Genomic DNA, 17,708 nt, shown 5'->3' on the forward strand with positions numbered 1-17,708 from the left:
ATAGTAACTGAGGTCAGTAAAACACAGATGAGGGGGTACTGTGGATGCCTTAAAACAGTAAAGGACTTATAAAAGATCTTAATTGAAAAGGACTAGCAGTATATAACATTTGTAAGACTTTGGTTGATTGTTCAATTACTTCTGTATGTTTCATTTACTCTACCTATAATTCCTTGCCTGTCTCTTAGCCCATGTGCCTGTAGTCATCTCATGGAAATGAGAGACCTTTCAATGCTAATATTTATAAATTACTCCTTTCCACTGTGAAATACAATGGTTGACAGTAATATACTGAGATATGCCGGAATATTTGCTGGGTAGGAGGTAAACCCATCTGAGAAGACAGAGGTGTGGTAGAGAGAGAATGAAAGGAATGAAAAGAAAGGGTAAATGCTAAAAAAGAAGAAGCTGCTCTAAGAAAATCGGTACCAGATAATGCCTGAAAAGGAAGAATCTCAAAATTTATAGTTATAGCTGTCATTTTTCCACTATCAAATTCAAATGTAAGCGAGTTTGCAAACTTTAACTTCGCTGGGTATGGAACAGAATGGAGAGGATACAGAATGTAAAGGCAACCTGAAGCCATGGCAATGGCACAGGGAACACCTTCTCACTGCAGAGCAAAGCCCTCCCTGGCATAAACTGACAAGGGGCTACCAACACTGGTTGAAACTTCTTGTAGTGCTTTAGATTTCTTTTAATTTCCAATGTCTTATTCTAATATTATGATTGCTCTCTGTGATTTAAATGAATGAAGTAATAAGTGCCTTCTAGTAACAATGGGCCAAATGTAGGAGATCTTACTCAGCTTTCACTCAGACAGAATTATTATTGGCATCGATGAGGGATTTGCCTGAGTCAGAAGCAAGTATGATTTGGCCAGATGACATGTAACACTTTTCACATTCAAAGCATTTTTCAGGCACTGCTTTATTAACCCCAAACCTAAATATATCTACCCAAGAATTTCCAGGCACAGACTAGCACAGAAGTAGGGCTATTATATGACACTACCATGTCATGTCACATATATGTACCAGCTCCTACTTAGGCTTTCAGTGCCTGACTGCATTTTGCAGCTGGGGAGTGTATCATGTATTATAGAGCCCTCCAAACAACAGTGCTATTTTCTGCCTGTCAGACCTTTTGCTAGTGTTGATAACCCCCAGCATTTAGAAGTGAGCAGAAAAGATGTTTTTTTCATCTACTCCAGGCAAAATAATGTTCTGTTCAAAATATTCACAGCCCCTGCCCTCATTCCCATCTCATTCACAAGCTATTTAACATCTCCTGCTATCCCTAACAATACCAGGCAGGACCAACAGCAAGGTGCTCCTTAAAGATTTCACTCTTTTCATTCATTCATGTTTCCTCTGTTTAGTTAAGACAGTGATACTGTTGAAGGAACAAAACAAACAAAACAAAACAAAAAAGAAAGGAAAAAAAAGGGGGGAATGACAGCTGGGGGGCGGGGGAGGGGTCAAACAGAAAGGAAAAAAAAGGAAAAAAAAAGAGTAAATTTACAGGAATGAGAAGATATTTTAGAAAGGGGGGAGGGAAGGATCCATGAGTAGTGATATTTGAAGAGAGGTGTGTGTTAGGGGAGCAATGAGCATAAGGAAGCCAGCCTGCCTGTTCCTCCCCCTTCCTAATCATAGCCTTTACTCACAGACAAAACTCCCTCCCTCTCTCATTCACTCACTCACTTTAGGCCAATCCGTCCTCTCTCTCTCTCTCCCTCTCTCTGTGTCTCTCTCCTACTCTGAGACAGAGTCAGAACTCTTCTCCCTGACAGCCACAAACATCTACAGCACTTATTGCATTCAGAGAGGGAGCCTGCAAACAAAACTTCACAGAAAACTTTTGGTTCTTGTTCCAGAGAATTTGCTGAAGAGAAGGAAAAACAAACAAACAAACAAACAAACTAAACCAGCCCCCAAAAAAACTGTTCGTGAAGGGGGAGGAAAAGCAGGGCCTTTTAAAAAGCGAATCACAACAACTTTTGCTGCCAGGATGCCTTTGCTTTGGAAGAGAGGATTTCTGTTGGTGCTTTGCTGGATTATAGTGAGGAGTTCCCCAACCCCAGGATCCGAGGGGCACAGTTCAGTCACTGACTGTCCATCATGTGCCCTTGCCACGCTCTCAAAGGATGTGCCCAGCTCACAGCCTGAGATGGTGGAAGCAGTAAAGAAGCACATACTGAACATGTTGCACTTGAGGGACAGACCTAATATCACCCAGCCAGTACCCAAGGCAGCACTTTTAAATGCCATCAAAAAACTCCACGTGGGAAAGGTGGGAGAGGATGGTTATGTGGAAATAGAGGATGATGTTGGAAGAAGAGCCGAAATGAATGAAGTTGTGGAGCAAACCTCAGAAATCATCACTTTTGCAGAATCAGGTGAGTGCTTAAAAAAAAATAATGTAAAATATCCTTTGTGCCCAAACTGAAAAATATCCTTTCTGCCAAAACAGCAATTAACTTATTTTCTTCTCCTCAGCAATAATATTTTCTGCAAGGTTGTAGGATGAGACCTGGGGTAAGGGAGAAGGAGGAATGGGATGTGGGGGTAGGACTCTGAAGGAATTTGATTTTTCTGACTTAGTCTTGGCTACAGATTACACTTGCTAAGCACAGTCAGTCACACAGGGAGGAAGCTCTCTAACCAGTCTTGAACATAAAGTCAGGCTGCAGCAGGGTCCTCCAAACTGTCTGTAAATCCAGAGTACTTGCAGTAAAGAGCTAGATTGCAGAGTTGATGGCAAAAGAAAAAAGACTGTAGCCTTTTGGGGAGTTTATCAACTACTTCAGAAACAGCCCTTTCATGTAAAAATTATAGTGGAAGTTATAAAATCAGATGAAGCAGCTTTAAGTTTTAGAAGTGAGATGGCTTTTTTGTGGGCTTTTCCCCTCTTTTTTTGTCTTTTTTTTTTGTTTTGTTTTTTTTTTTTTTTTTAATTTAACACAGCATCTTCGGCAATAAAGAGTTGCAGGGACTGTCAGATGACTTCAGTAGAACTGGACAAGTTGCTGTAGCTGATCCAATTTGTAATGCAGACTTCTGCATACTGGAAAAGAGATTCTGCTCCTAAAACACTCCTGCCAAAAATGCAACCTTGGTAGAGTGTATTTTGAACTCTTTCACAGTTCTTTTCCCCCTAACTCTTAGGCAGCAAGAGCTCAGAATATATGTATTTAGTAAGTAAAGTCTTAAGGCTCACATAAACTGCCCATAAGAAACAACTCTAAAGTTGTACTTTGCTGTCTTGTTCCTACATGAATAGGACCAGAACCCATTTTAATTCAATGTATGTGTATCTGCACATAAATCTGTTAGTGTATGTGGGTATGCTAGTGCATGCATCAATAGCAGTTACTTGCAATAAGTCTATCATCTAACTAACAGCAACTTTTTATGATGCTGTCTAGCCAGAGCATTTTTCCTGTTGCCAAGACGGTTTTAAAAGAATGTCATTGTTTTGTTTGGTACAGCATATGGTAGGCAAAGTATGCAAAGGAACTCCAAGCATTTTTGTTTAAAAGTTTGCTGCAGCAGTATAAACAATTAAGACAACACTCAGAGTTTCCAGTCCTGAAAACCTGTTGACTCAGATGTTCTGATTGCAGAAGCCATGCACAAGAAGTGTGCATGCTTGTAAGTGCAGACATTCCTGCTGGCTGTCTGATTTCCAACTGTACAAGGAGCCCTTGCCTTTGGAGTCCTTGTCAATATACATATTATCAGTTCTTTCAGCATGACAGCTCAGGCTTTTCAGATTTTCCATACCCTCCACTTCAGAAAGCAGGGAGAAGGTATCAATGCCAGAGGTCATTAGAAGCAGGAGTAGCTCAACATTAGTTTAGAAATGAATTTATAAAAGCAAGGAAACCTCTAAGCTATCTATAAGTCGGATTCCCCACCTGGTTTTCAGCAGCTCGCTCTGAGCACAGTGGAACACATATGGCATGAAGAGAGGTTTCTCTTCACTGTGTACATTGCAATCATTTGTAAATACATTATTGTCTCTCCTGAGCTCTGACACAAAGGAATTTGGAATTTGATATATGCCTGCTCTGTACAATACCCTCCAACGGCAGCTCCCGAAGCCATTGGCTCTTGTGGTCATGTGAGCAGCAAAAATCATGCCATTGCCCACACACTGGCCAATCATCCTGCCACCGATCCCCTGCCACCAGCCACCAACACTGTCACTCAGCTTGATTTACATAGCGTTGTCCTACTGTTGCTGACAAATTACTTGAAGAGGACTTACGCTATGGAGCTGCAGGACAGGGGCATCCACTGTGTTCTCATGCCTTCTCCTCCCTGCCACAGTTCTCTTCCTTCATACTAAGATGATCCTGGAAGCCCAGGCAGGAGGGCTGCTCTGCCCTTTTCCATACCTGCTACCTTTCCATATCTCTTTGATTTGGGACAAGAGAGGGACTATTAGCAATCTAAAAACTGAGCTCTGGTTTGGGCTTATAATGGAAATGATAAATACACTCTTGTTCCAGAGAGTAACTGTGGAGTAACTTCAGATTACTCAAGCATATTCTTCATCTACAGCCATTCATCTGGCGACTTGCTAACATCAGAGGATCTACCACATTTTACAGGTGCCAATGCTACAACAATTTAAGTAAACCCTACTTGAGATCCTGAGCTCTTCTGCACTGGCAGTTATTCCTGTCAAATATTAAACCAATTTTTTTTTACTGTAAAGGAAAGTGAAGCAAAAAACAAAGGCAAATGGCATGTCATATAGGAAGTATGAGTTAAAAAGACAGGAATAGAATATAGCCACAGGGACAGTCTCCACTTTTTGTTCTGTGGAAACTGGGAATAGCATGAAGAAGTTTAAACACCGAGCAGGAGAACAAACATGTTCTGCTCACAGCCAGGTTAATGTGTTTTCTGCTTTTAACCTCAGCCTCACTCTGCCTCAATAGAAGGCAATAGGAAATCAATGAAAATGAATTAAAATATCTCATATTGTATCAAAAAATTGTCTACAAAAAGCAAAATAAGACTTTAGGCTTCTTGTTCCTTTGGGTATGGCTTGACATGAACCAGCCCTTCCTCATGTCTTTCAGATGTCACATTTACTACTTGCCTTTATAAAAAAGTAGTATTTCCATCTTTCATCAGCCATATTCTCAAACATACAAAGAAATGGAGTGAATGAACAAGCAGCACCCTGTGCATACGGCTCTGTCTTGAGACTGCTGTTTTCTAAAATAGACCAAAATTCAAACAAGCACAGACTTCAGACAATTAGAGGGGAAATAAATGCAGTAAACTTGTCTGAAGAACAGGTGTAGTTATGTCCAGGAAATCAGCAAAATAGTTGGCAGGTAGTTTTCACAGCTAACAAATCCAGACAGATCTCTACAAAACTAATGACTGTGAGTATTGGGCAAAAGTTACAAATGCACCCTACTGTCCTTTGGCACTCTTACAAGTAAAACATGAAAATTACTTTCTACTTGCATATCAAACAAAGATTACTAACCTTGATTAGTTCTGCTGTAAGGGAAGTTGTGCCAGAGTTCTGCAAGTTACTTCAAAGTCTTAAGAATAGTTTTTTGAGGAGAGGGGTCATATAATTTTGTGACAAGCGAATCCAACAAGTTCAACAACAGAGATACTCAATACTTATAAATATGATTGGCTACTAACTCATTCATTATTTTAAGTAGACAGCTTAAAAGGCAGATCTGAGATTCTGCCAACTGAATTTCTTCAGGAGAAATTCCAGGGGAAAAAAAGAGAAGTATCACTTCATAGAGAATCCCAGGTGAACTGACTTGACCATGTGATGACTACTTTCATGTGCAGAGGAGACGTGTATGTATTTTCCCATGTCTTTTCCCAGAAGATACCTACCCTATAAAACCAAGCTGGCAGTTCAAGAGGGAAAAAACCAAAAAATGTGTCGCTTATGTATTTTGAATAATTTCAACAATTTTCTTTTGAAAGGAGCTGTATTTAGGGGTACAAGTATTCATGCTGAATAAAGAACGGCCACGAGAGGGCACACTCCAAAGGCTTTTTGCTCTACACGAGGCAACCTTCCTGCAAACTCTTATTTTACCTAATTGGATTCTGAATCCCAGAGATCTTTATGCTTATCTGTAGCTGCTCTGAGTGGGGATAGTTTCTCTCTTCTAGTTTATTTAAAAGGCAGGGATTCACTGGAGTGAAAAGCTGCAAGGAAAATCATGCAGGAAGGAAATAGGTAAAGGGGTAAAAGATTGATTCTAGAAGCGCTGGAAATCTAGAGAGATCAGAAATTAAAAATATTAGTTTTTTACAAGATACTGAGAAATGTGACCATGAATCATCACATGAGATGATTTGCTCACATATTTTTTTTTAATGCAGTCTCCTCAGCTTTTAGAAAACAAGCTTATTTTCCCTTTTTTGTTTCTTCTCCCCCCACCCCCTGCCCTTTGCATACCAAATCAAAGATTTCAAGTTTAGCAAATGAAAGCAAGTTACTTCCAGAAGAGGACAGCCATTCTGTATTGAACTGTTTCACTGTATCAAAACTGTGAGAATCAAGGGAGGGTTGGTTGGTTTAAAGAACAACGTAAGAAAGCAAAAATGAATCTAGGAAGGTGGGAACCAGTTTAGAAAACCATACCTGAGAAACAGAAAGTACTGTATGTGTCCATCTCTGTGTAGCCAGACCCAGAGTTTTGTGTGCTAATAGGAAATATCTGAATATGTATTTGCCTGTATGTGTGTATAAGCACGCGCATGTCCTTACATGCAGGTATACCAGGGCAGACATACTTGTACACCTGTACCTGCACCCATACCATTCCTGCAGACAAGGATGTGCATTCATGCGTTTTCCTCTGTGCAGGATATATCTACCTTGCATACACATAAGTGATTCATGCTGAGGAATTCTTATATCTATATCTATATCTAGAGATATGCCTATGAGAAGGCAGTCATTTAATGCAACAAAGCCTTGCAACGTTGATATAGGATTGAAGCTTAGTTTACTGGAAACAACTGGAAGTTCTGTTATTCATTTCAGTGGGCCTGGGATTTGGGTCTTAGTGCTCCGAAATTAAATATTTTAATGAAAACAAACAGGCAGCCTCTGATCCACTTAATTTTAGAATTTACAGCAAACTATTACAAGTATGCACAAAAAAAATTGGTCTCAAAAAAAAAAAAAAAAAAAAAAAAAAGGCTTGGGATTGTTTTTACCTTGGAATATTTTATGGGTGCTAAACTGTGCTTGAGCTATTTTAGACATAAATGAAGAAATCAAATTAAGAAAAAAACCAACTTCAACCAAACAAACACCTTTTTTGTTTCTAAATATTTGAAGCCATGTGGGGGAAGGGCTTTCAATTTGGAAAGAACTCAAAGCTGTGGATGTAAAGTGCTCCCTAACAAAATAGCAGAGGAGAGTCAAGGTTCACCAGAACTGAATTACTTCACATTCTGAATGACTGACCTCTTTGGGTTAACTTTTGGGTCAATGCCTCTCTGGGTTAACTTTTCAAGAAAAGGTATTTAAATAAAGTCGCTGCTGCTTTTTTCCCCCGTGCGAACGCTCAGGGAACAGTTCTTTTTTCCTGATATTCTTTTTTGGTTTATTTTTCTCTTACAACAAAATCTCCCTTTTCTGGCAGCTAATGGTAGGTGAGCACAAAGATAAGGTATTAATTGTGCCGTAATTTCTCCTCCCACTATAAGAGGCAACAGTAAGGGAGCAGGAATGAAAGTATGCAACCTGGATGACTGATCACATGTGCCGGATAATGAAAAATCAGGATAAATTGTTTGCCAGTGATCCATAGGCTAAAATGCATTCACAGAAATGGCCACTGTCTAACTATGGCAATAGGAGATTTGTAATCATCAGTCTGCCTAGGGGATAATTACCAGATGATAACATTAAATCCTCTGAATAAATCCTATGCTGCAAAGAATTCATCTAACTACAGTGGTCACTCATTAGTAAACATTTTGAGCAATTATCTCTCAATAACCACGCTCTTCTCTTCACTCTCTTTAGAGGAACCTTTCTAGTAACCTATTTTTTTTTTCCTGTCTCCTGGGGAACGGAAATGAGAAGTGAAGGGAAGGATGCTTTTGAATGTAATTACAGATTGGCACGCAGTACAAATTCCCCCAAATCTAAACATAGGCAGTAGTAAAGTTAGCAACTAAAAAAGGAAAAAAAAGCTTGCTTTGTATGGAAAAACAGTTCACTTACAGTATAATGTAAAAATGTTTCAAAATTAAGCACCGGTGAAGCATAGATACTTAAAGCGACAGCACCTCTTATACACTGAGCATTTTTCAAAGGAAAATAAATCCTGTGTATTAAGAGAAATTAAGAACAAGCCACATTATAATGTCACAAAGAATAATTACTTTCATTATGAAAGAAAAAGCCTTATTAATTTAACAGCATATAGGTCAAAAAAAAATTTTTGTATTTTACTCAAAAGAAGATACTCTCAATTGTATAGTTTTGACCCCACCTAGTATATGTATATAGCTTGAACTAACATGGCTTGATCTTGAATCCTGCTGCAAATTGCAAATAATGGAACTTCAACTGTATAGTTAAAGCCAACCATACTGAAGGAAGGATCCTTAGCCTCAGAGGAAGAGCACACTAGACCTGCAGATTCCTGCTGGAGCATAGCATGAGCTACCTCATGCAGGGCTGCCCCTCCAGTCCTGCTGTGCCTGGGCCCTCAAGGGCTCTGCCAATCTCTCCACGGGTTACTGTGCCATGCCCATCACCCATGTACTGCTTGGGAGCAGGTGCTGACTTCAGAGTCCTGTGTGAGCCCTGGCCAGCCCTTCCAGAGGTGGAGAGGAGGGTACCTGTGCAGGCTCCCCTCTGCTTGCATGTTCAGGTTTCTCTCCTAAAAAGGTGCACGAGCACTAGTGAAGAGAAAAACAGATATGAGAAAATTCCCATGCTATATATACTGCTACACTTTCTTTCCATTCAGTAACTCCTTCCATTAAACCTTTTACCATATATGCACTTCTTCTTAGAGCTTGTATTTTTAACCACTTCTCACATCATTTGCTGGTGTCACTTGCCCTGCTAGACTGCTCCTTTGGCATCTGGAAGGGACTTTGCTCAGCAGTAGAGAGATAGCTTCTCCAAAGTTTTGGGAAAGGGAAATGAGGAAAAGCAATCAATAGAAGCCCAAAGTAATCCCTTGTCTCCTCTTTCAGCTGCCTTCTGCTATGATAACAATCCAGATGGTTGACATAGCTGTTTATATGAGCACGGAAGTGATGAAGGCATTATCATTGTTGGGCTGTGGGTCTTTCCTCAGCAGTCAGGCAGGAGGAACAGGATGATTACAAATGGAAAAAGACCCTTGCAAATCAGCCATGGCAAATGTAAAGGTAGGACAAAAGGGTAAACAAAATGTAATTATGGAAGGAATCTCCCTTTTACCTTCAGTTTGATGAACAGTATGTATTTCCGAAGCTTTGATCCTGACTGTTAATTCAGACCTAAAAAGAAAGACTGCTAAAGCCCTAAGAAATATCTGGAGAAATTTAAATATAGATTTTTTTTTTTTTTTTTGTCTCAGAAGACTTGAAGAATTTATTTTATTGTAGCACTGAACATTTTAGAAACAAAGATCCTGTTATAAAGTGAATGTGTAACCATAATAAGTCACATCCTAGGGTCTCAATTTAGTTTTAGAACAGGCCAAACTCTGACTCCAGAATGAGCCTGTCTGAGAACAGTGACCTCTTAAAAACTGCAGGATTCATACCATTTGTGCTGTGTGATCGTAACAAACTAGTTGTGAATGTGGAGAGAATTCAGAAAAGCTTCGTTTTTTCCTAATGTGAAAGCATGCTTTTTATCCTCAACCTTGAACCATTCCCAGTCTCCTGCTAAAAAGACCTATGAAAGGAAAAGTGTTTTTTAATGGCTATAAAACCTTTTATTAGCTATGCAGGTTTCAGGATTTTGTTTCATTCAGAAATATTAGGCTCAGATAAGCTTCCTGCATCTTTTTTCTTTAGACTCTTAATCCACCATTTGTTTCTGAAAACGTAGCTAACGACATCCAGAGAGGCTGTTGTTGTAGCTAACAACCTACAAGGAGACTGTTATCCCTGTATAAGGACATGTCTTAGGCTACCTTGTTCAAACTCACTTCCCTTAAGTAAAGAAAAAGCAAGTACTCATGTACTTTCACCATACTGTTCAAGTATTTTTAGTAATGAGGAAGAATTCTACTTTCACACATAGAGGAGCATTTGAAAAGCTACTTAAGAGGGTTTTTGAGGTTTTCTGTTTCTTTCATGCAATATTTGTCAAAAACACTGCTTGCATCACTATGCTTCTGGCCAGCGCAAAAGGTAATGTGAATATTTGCTGTTGCAGATACGTCACTTCGTAACTATTTTCAACTCCCACTAGGATGGAAATAGCAGAATATGAAATACCATGCACTAGCACCTATCAGCACTAGGTTATTCTGTAATTCGGGGCTGCCTGGCTTTTCAGATTAGATGGGTCATACAGCTTCTTCCACTGTGGAGCCAGGTCTGCACACCCTACCTGCTTTCTTTAGAGCAGGTGACAAGACCATGTTTTTTGTCCATGTCCAGCACAGATGAGCTTCTCATGCATCCAGCACAGTTGATCTGCTCATGCACAGGACCCCTGTTAGTGCCAGAACTGTTGTCCGTGCCCAGTTTGGTTTGTCAAGAATGCAAAATAAATATGGCAATTCCCAGCAATTCATGTTTATTCCACGCAGAAGTCTGTGAGCTCTGGGGAAAGAGAAGCAGCTGGGAAAAAGCTGCTGGTGCCAGAAGACCTTCGGCAGCTTGATCTAAACCACTTTTTTTTTTCCACTAAGGTTTGCTTGGGTGGAGGTAGCAAGCAGAATGGGTTGGATGGAGAGTCTTGGTTGGCAGAAACCCACCCTTGGCTCATCACCTGCCTTCAGGTTCCCTTTAAGTCCAGGTCCCCCTCAGAAAGGATTTATCAGGACTGGAAAGGGATAACCTAAAGACAGAAGCTTGCTTTAGGAGAGAGAGTCAGGGAGAATAAAGCCAGAGGCTGGCTGGTTCTCACAGCCCTTAGAAGTAGCCATTCTCATAGAGAACACTCCATAACATAATACTCTGTGTACAAAGCAACCAGATTTTTGGACTTCCTTTGGACTGGAGGGATGTCACTGTACAACTCCTCATGCTCTGAAACTGAGTCAGGAGTGAGATTGGTGTCTGTCATGTGACTACTGCTCAAACACAGCTGGCAGCTTTGACATAGTTTGATTACCAGAATGGAAAAAAAAAAACAGCATTAGCCATTCAGTTATTATTGAATGACTAAAAAAAAAATTAAAAAAAAAATAATAAAAAATAATAGAAAAAGGGTAATTTCATTATGCCTCACAGTACTGGTCAGCTTGCTCTGTCTTTTTTTACAAGCTGCTTCCTTTTCTAAAGCAAAATCCCTCTGTTTCATGTAGCTCCCTGAGAAATTAATGTAACTCACTCTGAAGACTGGCATCATCTGTCTGTGAGAAGCAGTTAACACAAACTATGTGTTTCCATATCTCAGTAGCAGTTAAAGTCTACAATTTCACACTCTCACTTGGAGGGAAAACAAAAACAAAACACTATGCCTTAAGGACACTGCAATTCAGAAATGTCTCTCCCTTTGACCTGGGAATGCCACCAGGGAAAGCTGGATGTGTCAGTACTAGTACTTCACAGAGAAGAAAAGCAGCAGGTAGCTCAAGGGGCAGCACGGCCTGCCTACAAACTTCAGAAATCAGCAACTCTTGAATTTGCAAGTGAACACAAGGTAGATGTCTCCTGTGATTTTGCTCTGGTCCTGTCTCACCTGTGAATGAGAGAACAGGGAAAAGTTCAGTGAGACTGTAGTGGTGAATTCAGTTGCAGGGGAAGCAAGGAGAAAAGCCTTGATACAAAAAGGGCAATTTTTCATGTATGTGTCCTGCTACTTCCATTTTAATCAACACTTTCTGGTTTTAGGCTGCAAAGTTCTGGTTCACTGACAAGATGAATTGCTGCACAGAAAATTTGGTAAACAACTATGGGTAGCTCAAGAATAATATTGATGACAAATTGATAATTATGAATACTGTTTCTTTCTCACTAAGGCTGGGTATCTGTACATTTCGAATCTGTGACCCCAGTCTATCCTGGCCTTCATGCTGAGAAGGAACAAAAGATGTCATCAGGGCTTTTTTCTTTGTCAAGAAAATAGAAAAGTACCTCTCTTGAAAAAATAATATCACCACCACCCCCCAGCTAATTCATTCTCTCTTAACTTCTTCATGCTCTAGTGATCAAATCATTAAACAGCCCTCATTATTCATTCCAACTTCTGCCAGGGATATGAGCTCTGTATCCGAGAAACACCTCCTCACCATCACAATCATCATAATGACATCTCAGCAAGTTGATACAATTATGCCAGAGAACCATCCCCATAATTATACAGTTCTTTAGCTCATTTCTCAGTGTATTCACCATTACTATAATCACAGCAAGTACAATGTGTTAAATTCGGAACAGGATCTACAGCTAACATCTAACAGGATGAAAAGTCTGCCTGCTGCAATTCTTCAATTCTTTACAATATAACTCTTCAAACTTCTTAAAGTAGAGGTTCATATTTTAGCATGTGTTTGTTTTTGAAACAATAGATATTTACAACTCATTTTAAGATGCAAATGAAGGACGTATGAGAAAAAGTGTAAACCTCTTCCCCACATAATTTTCAAAGTATTGCTAAAGAACTGGTAGCACTGGACCTTATTTCCTAACCAGATATTAGGTGTAGATTTTTATGCATATGGTACATATGGACTGCCATCATAAAGCATTTTGCCTTTCAGCTCACAGTGATCACAAAGACAGCTTAAGCAAACCTTGGCAGCCACTGATGCTTATTTGCCATGAGATCCTTTACATTAATGACTAGATTGTCACTATGAAAAATGCTCTGGTTAAAATATGCTGGAAATCAGGCAAATGTATAGTTTTCTAAAAAGAGAATTTTCACATAATACAAACTGAGGAGGGGGTGAAGGAAGGTTAGAACAGAAGATCCATAAAAATTTAAAGAACCAAATAGAAAACCTAGGGCACTTCATGCCTGTGGAAAAAGTAACAGAAGTCTCTTTAACAAAATGCAAGCAGACATACTAACAAGTTCTTCCTGTCTATTTCCATTTACCAAATCAGGCACAGCCAAGAAAATGTTGCACTTTGAGATTTCCAAGGAAGGCAGTGAATTATCGGTGGTGGAGCATGCTGAAGTGTGGCTCTTCCTGAAGGTCTCCAAGGCCAACCGGAGCAGGACAAAAGTCACCATCCGCCTGTTTCAACAGCAGCGGCAGCCAAAAGGCAATTCTGAAGGAGCAGAAGATACAGAGGATGGGGGGCTGAAAGGTGAAAAGAGTGAGACTTTGATTTCAGAAAAGGCAGTGGACACCCGTAAGAGCACTTGGCACATCTTCCCTGTCTCCAGCAGCGTTCAGAGACTGCTGGACCAAGGCAAGATCTCTTTGGATGTGCGGATTGCCTGTGACCTGTGTCAAGAGACTGGAGCCAACCTGGTGCTACTGGGCAAGAAGAAGAAAAAGGAAGATGATGGGGAAGGGAAAGAAAAGGAAGCTGGAGAATTCACAGGAGAAGAGGAGAAGGAGCAATCACATCGGCCCTTCTTGATGATGCTTGCCCGGCACTCAGAGGATCGTCAGCACAGACGACGGAGACGAGGCCTGGAGTGTGATGGCAAAGTCAACATCTGCTGCAAGAAGCAGTTCTTTGTCAGTTTCAAGGACATAGGATGGAGTGACTGGATCATTGCTCCTACAGGTTATCATGCCAACTACTGCGAAGGAGAGTGTCCCAGCCATATAGCAGGCACATCTGGTTCATCATTATCTTTCCACTCCACTGTCATTAACCACTACCGCATGCGGGGCCATAGCCCCTTTGCCAACCTCAAATCATGTTGTGTGCCCACTAAGCTCCGGCCCATGTCCATGCTCTACTACGATGATGGCCAGAACATCATTAAGAAAGACATACAGAATATGATTGTGGAGGAGTGTGGCTGTTCGTAGACGCTAGTGTGCACAAGACCCTTCTTGTTAAGTAGAAAATGTATCAAAAGCCCAAGAAGAGGAAAGACCAGACATGGTATGATCTTTTTTGAGTGAAACAATTATCAGAAATATAAGCAAAAACAGAAGAGAACAAGAAAAGGGAGAGAGAGAAAAAAAAAAAAAAAAAAAAAAAGACTTATGGAGGACCAGAAAAGACTTCAGCTACAAAAAAGGAAGAAAACATCATGAAGCCAGGCTTGAATAAGATAGGTCTGAAAGGTGGTATGGATTGGGGATTTCCCCTTTCTTTCAGTATGCTCCTTATCTTGTCACATAGTATACTAAACATTAGTTTCTACTAGGGGAAAGAAGTTCTGTTCTCTCCCTTAGTTACCCATCAGGTAAAGCCATGGTAGCAGCTCATCCAACCTGCAGAAATTTGGACAAAGTCCAAAAGGTTAATGAAAAGCCAAGTGTATGATCATTGGCGCTTCCCCCCCACATTTACAGAGCAACTGAGTAGGTGTGTAGTGTTTGTGTTTGTATATATATGGCTATGTATTTATATACATGTCTCTATACATACAGACACAATACACATACATATACTTAACATTGATCAAGGGTCAATAGTGTGCAGGTGTGTACACATTCATCTTCTGCACTACATTTACAAAAAAAAAAAGGAGAAAAAAGGAAAAAAGAAAAATGAAGAAAAAAAAAGAACAAAAAATTAATGAAAGAATAAAAGTTACATTCTGTAAAGGTGCTTACAATGTTAGAACTATGCAACCTAGATGGTTTGAAACTGTTTACCTGCGAGAGAAAGAAAAAAAAAGAGAGACTTTTTTTTTTAAATGGAAGTAACTTGTTTAAAAAAAAAAATCTTTGGTGAGAGATACTTGAAAGGAACATGTTTGTCCAGTTACTGGAGTCAAACATTTCTATATTTTGTAAAAAAATTTTTTATCGTTTACTATTTGCACTACAATGGTGTCTGATCTGTCTAATCCTTATTTAACAAATATTTGCAAGGGAGGGTGGTTGGGTGTGGGAGGGGTTGAGAGCTGCACTTATTGTGAGCTATACAAGAACTGCTACAGCACACAGAATAGCTATTTTTATTATTATAATAATTATTATTATTTTGTACCTTAAAATGAATAGACACGTACACCAAAGACATTCGTGCAAGCCTCTATAAAGTCTGTTTGTGGTTGGTACCATTCACCTGTAATGAGTTAGGGTTTGAATTAAGAGTCAGTGGGTTGATTACATTCAGGCTAGAATATTTGTTAACCAGTTAAATTCAAATAGTGCCCTCAACAAAAAATCGCCATTTGAAGTAAGCCCAGAAAATCCCTAGGATTTGGATCCAAGGTGCTTGGATCTGAGCTTCATCTGAGCATAATCATACTGTTTTGTATGTACAACACTAAACTTGGCCCTGATGCACAGCAAATGTGCATTGTAGGGAAACAACTTTGTCCAAGGGATATACATATATATGTATATATTTCTGTATGTATATATGTATGTATACACAAGGCATAAGCATTTCTGGCTTCATTTTACTATTCTTAAAACAATGAATGTTTGTGTGCAAAGCACAGTAGGTTAAAAGATTTTTTGTTTCTTGCTGCCAAGTGGGATGCTACATGTTCAAAATGGTATTTGTGCAAGAGAAAACTAAAGTGCTGGTATTTGTGCAAGAGAAACCTAAAGTGCTGATATACATTTCAAATGTTGATGTAAAATTGCAAGCAGCCTTGGGCCCTGTCCACCATTGCTCCTGCAAATATACAGAAAATGGCAATTGTGGTTGGATTTCTGTTTGAAATACAGTCTTTGCTGAAATACTGGCTTTCTCAACCACCACCCTCTAGTATGACAACTCTTAATGGGTTTGCATGATACCTGTAAGACCCAATTTTCAGTGTCAACATCTAACCTGAAGGGTCCAATCCGTACGGCATAGGTAGATAGTAATTTTTTAAAAATTTTTCGCTGTCATATTTAAAAGAATGTTAAACTTACATTTGTCTTTGGGTAGGGGGAGATGATAAGAGGGAATGGGAGAAACCTTTAGGCCCTGTTTACATTGAGTTTGATAATCCTGAGCCTGAAGCTTCAGAGTCTCATAGGTTTGCTGAACCAAGCCCCAGTTAGCTGCCTTCTGACGGGACAGGCTTCTAAATGCCTCTCCTGGAAAGAAGTACTAACACAGCTCCCTGTCTTGTCAGGAGAACAGTCTGTTAAAAAAAAAAGAGAAAAAAAAAAAAAGAAAAAGAAAAAAAAGATAAAAGCACAATATAACCCAGTCACACTGGCTAGGGATAGTGTGTTAGCACCTTCATGGCGAGAACCATGTTTAAACAGTGTAATCAGGGCCTTCATTTTCTGTCAGCCAAAACTGTTTGTGTGTGCATGTGTGCGTGTGTGTTCTCTGTGTGTGCATATGCGCATGGGCGCATGTCCATATTTGTCTGTATCTATAGAGATAAAAATGAAAAGGGAAAAAAAAGAAAAAAAAAAAGAAAAAAAATAGCCCTTTCCTCTGTTGAATAGATATCAACATACATGCGTATAGCTAAGTTTTCTATCTAATTTATTCCACAATATTTAGATTGCATAGTACAGCTAATTGGTTATACATTTATGTACTTTTTATACATCACAGATTTTTTCACAGACTTGTTTGCAATTTGCAAAAAAAAAAAAGTCAAAAAATAAAATTGGTTAAACACTAAATTTGTCACTAAAGTGTTCTGTAAAATAACAAGGCTTTCTGAACTAAATTATTTGCAGAAGTTTGTTGGGTTTTTTGTGTTTTCTTCCTGGGGAAAGGGAGGGATACCAAATGCTAGTAGGAAAATTATCAGGAAAAAAAAAGATGCACAACTAATTTATCTTTATAACTTTAACAAAGTTCCTGGCCCTGCTTATTTGAAGCATGTGGCAGAATTTCTGTCCATTTTTCTAGAAGCAGAGCCAGCCTTTGGGGCAGCAGGAGCAGGGACACAGTCTGCGAGAGTTGTTGAGGATACCATTTAGTTCACTGGTCTTTGTACTTGGCCTTAAAATTGGGTGCCCCAGAACTCTTATTTATACAATCAGATGTCCCAGAATGGTTACTCATGTCAACAGGCTCTTTGATGTCAACTGGTCTCCTTACAAGATCAGTAAAACTACTTACATGTGTAAAGTTGTGACAGGGTGAATCACAGGTTCCTTCTGCTGTGGGCACTGTCAAGGGAGAGAAAGGATTCTGAGTGAATGGCACCACAGCCAACATTGTTTAATTCAATTACTTGAATGAGGCTGTTTGCATCATGGTGGATCTCTGAACACAGTGGTAAGGGAAACAGGTCAGATGGCTCACATTGATAAAATTTATTCTCAACAGTGATTAGCTAGAGAGTATTGGAGACATGAAATCCCCAAACCTTCCTGTAGATGACAATGGCAAAACTCCCATTGGCAGCTAACAAAGTAGGTTTAGAAAAACTCGTGTTTTTTCTGGCTAAAGGAGAAAGATCCTTTAAAAAATAATTCTGATCCTGAATTTGATAGCAGATTT

General features: G+C 39.5%; 1 protein-coding gene across 1 annotated transcript; it reads left to right on the forward strand.

Annotated features, from left to right (window-relative positions):
* Positions 1–1,608: 1,608 nt before the first annotated feature.
* INHBA (inhibin subunit beta A) lies at positions 1,609–14,284 on the forward strand. Its single transcript, XM_053949403.1, has 2 exons — positions 1,609–2,401; positions 13,260–14,284. The coding sequence occupies exons 1-2, from the start codon at positions 1,609–1,611 to the stop codon at positions 14,144–14,146; spliced, it is 1,680 nt and encodes a 559-aa protein (XP_053805378.1). The 3' UTR covers positions 14,147–14,284.
* Positions 14,285–17,708: the final 3,424 nt, after the last annotated feature.

Source organism: Vidua chalybeata, chromosome 1 (genome assembly GCF_026979565.1).
Source record: "Vidua chalybeata isolate OUT-0048 chromosome 1, bVidCha1 merged haplotype, whole genome shotgun sequence".
Lineage (NCBI taxonomy): Eukaryota > Metazoa > Chordata > Aves > Passeriformes > Viduidae > Vidua > Vidua chalybeata.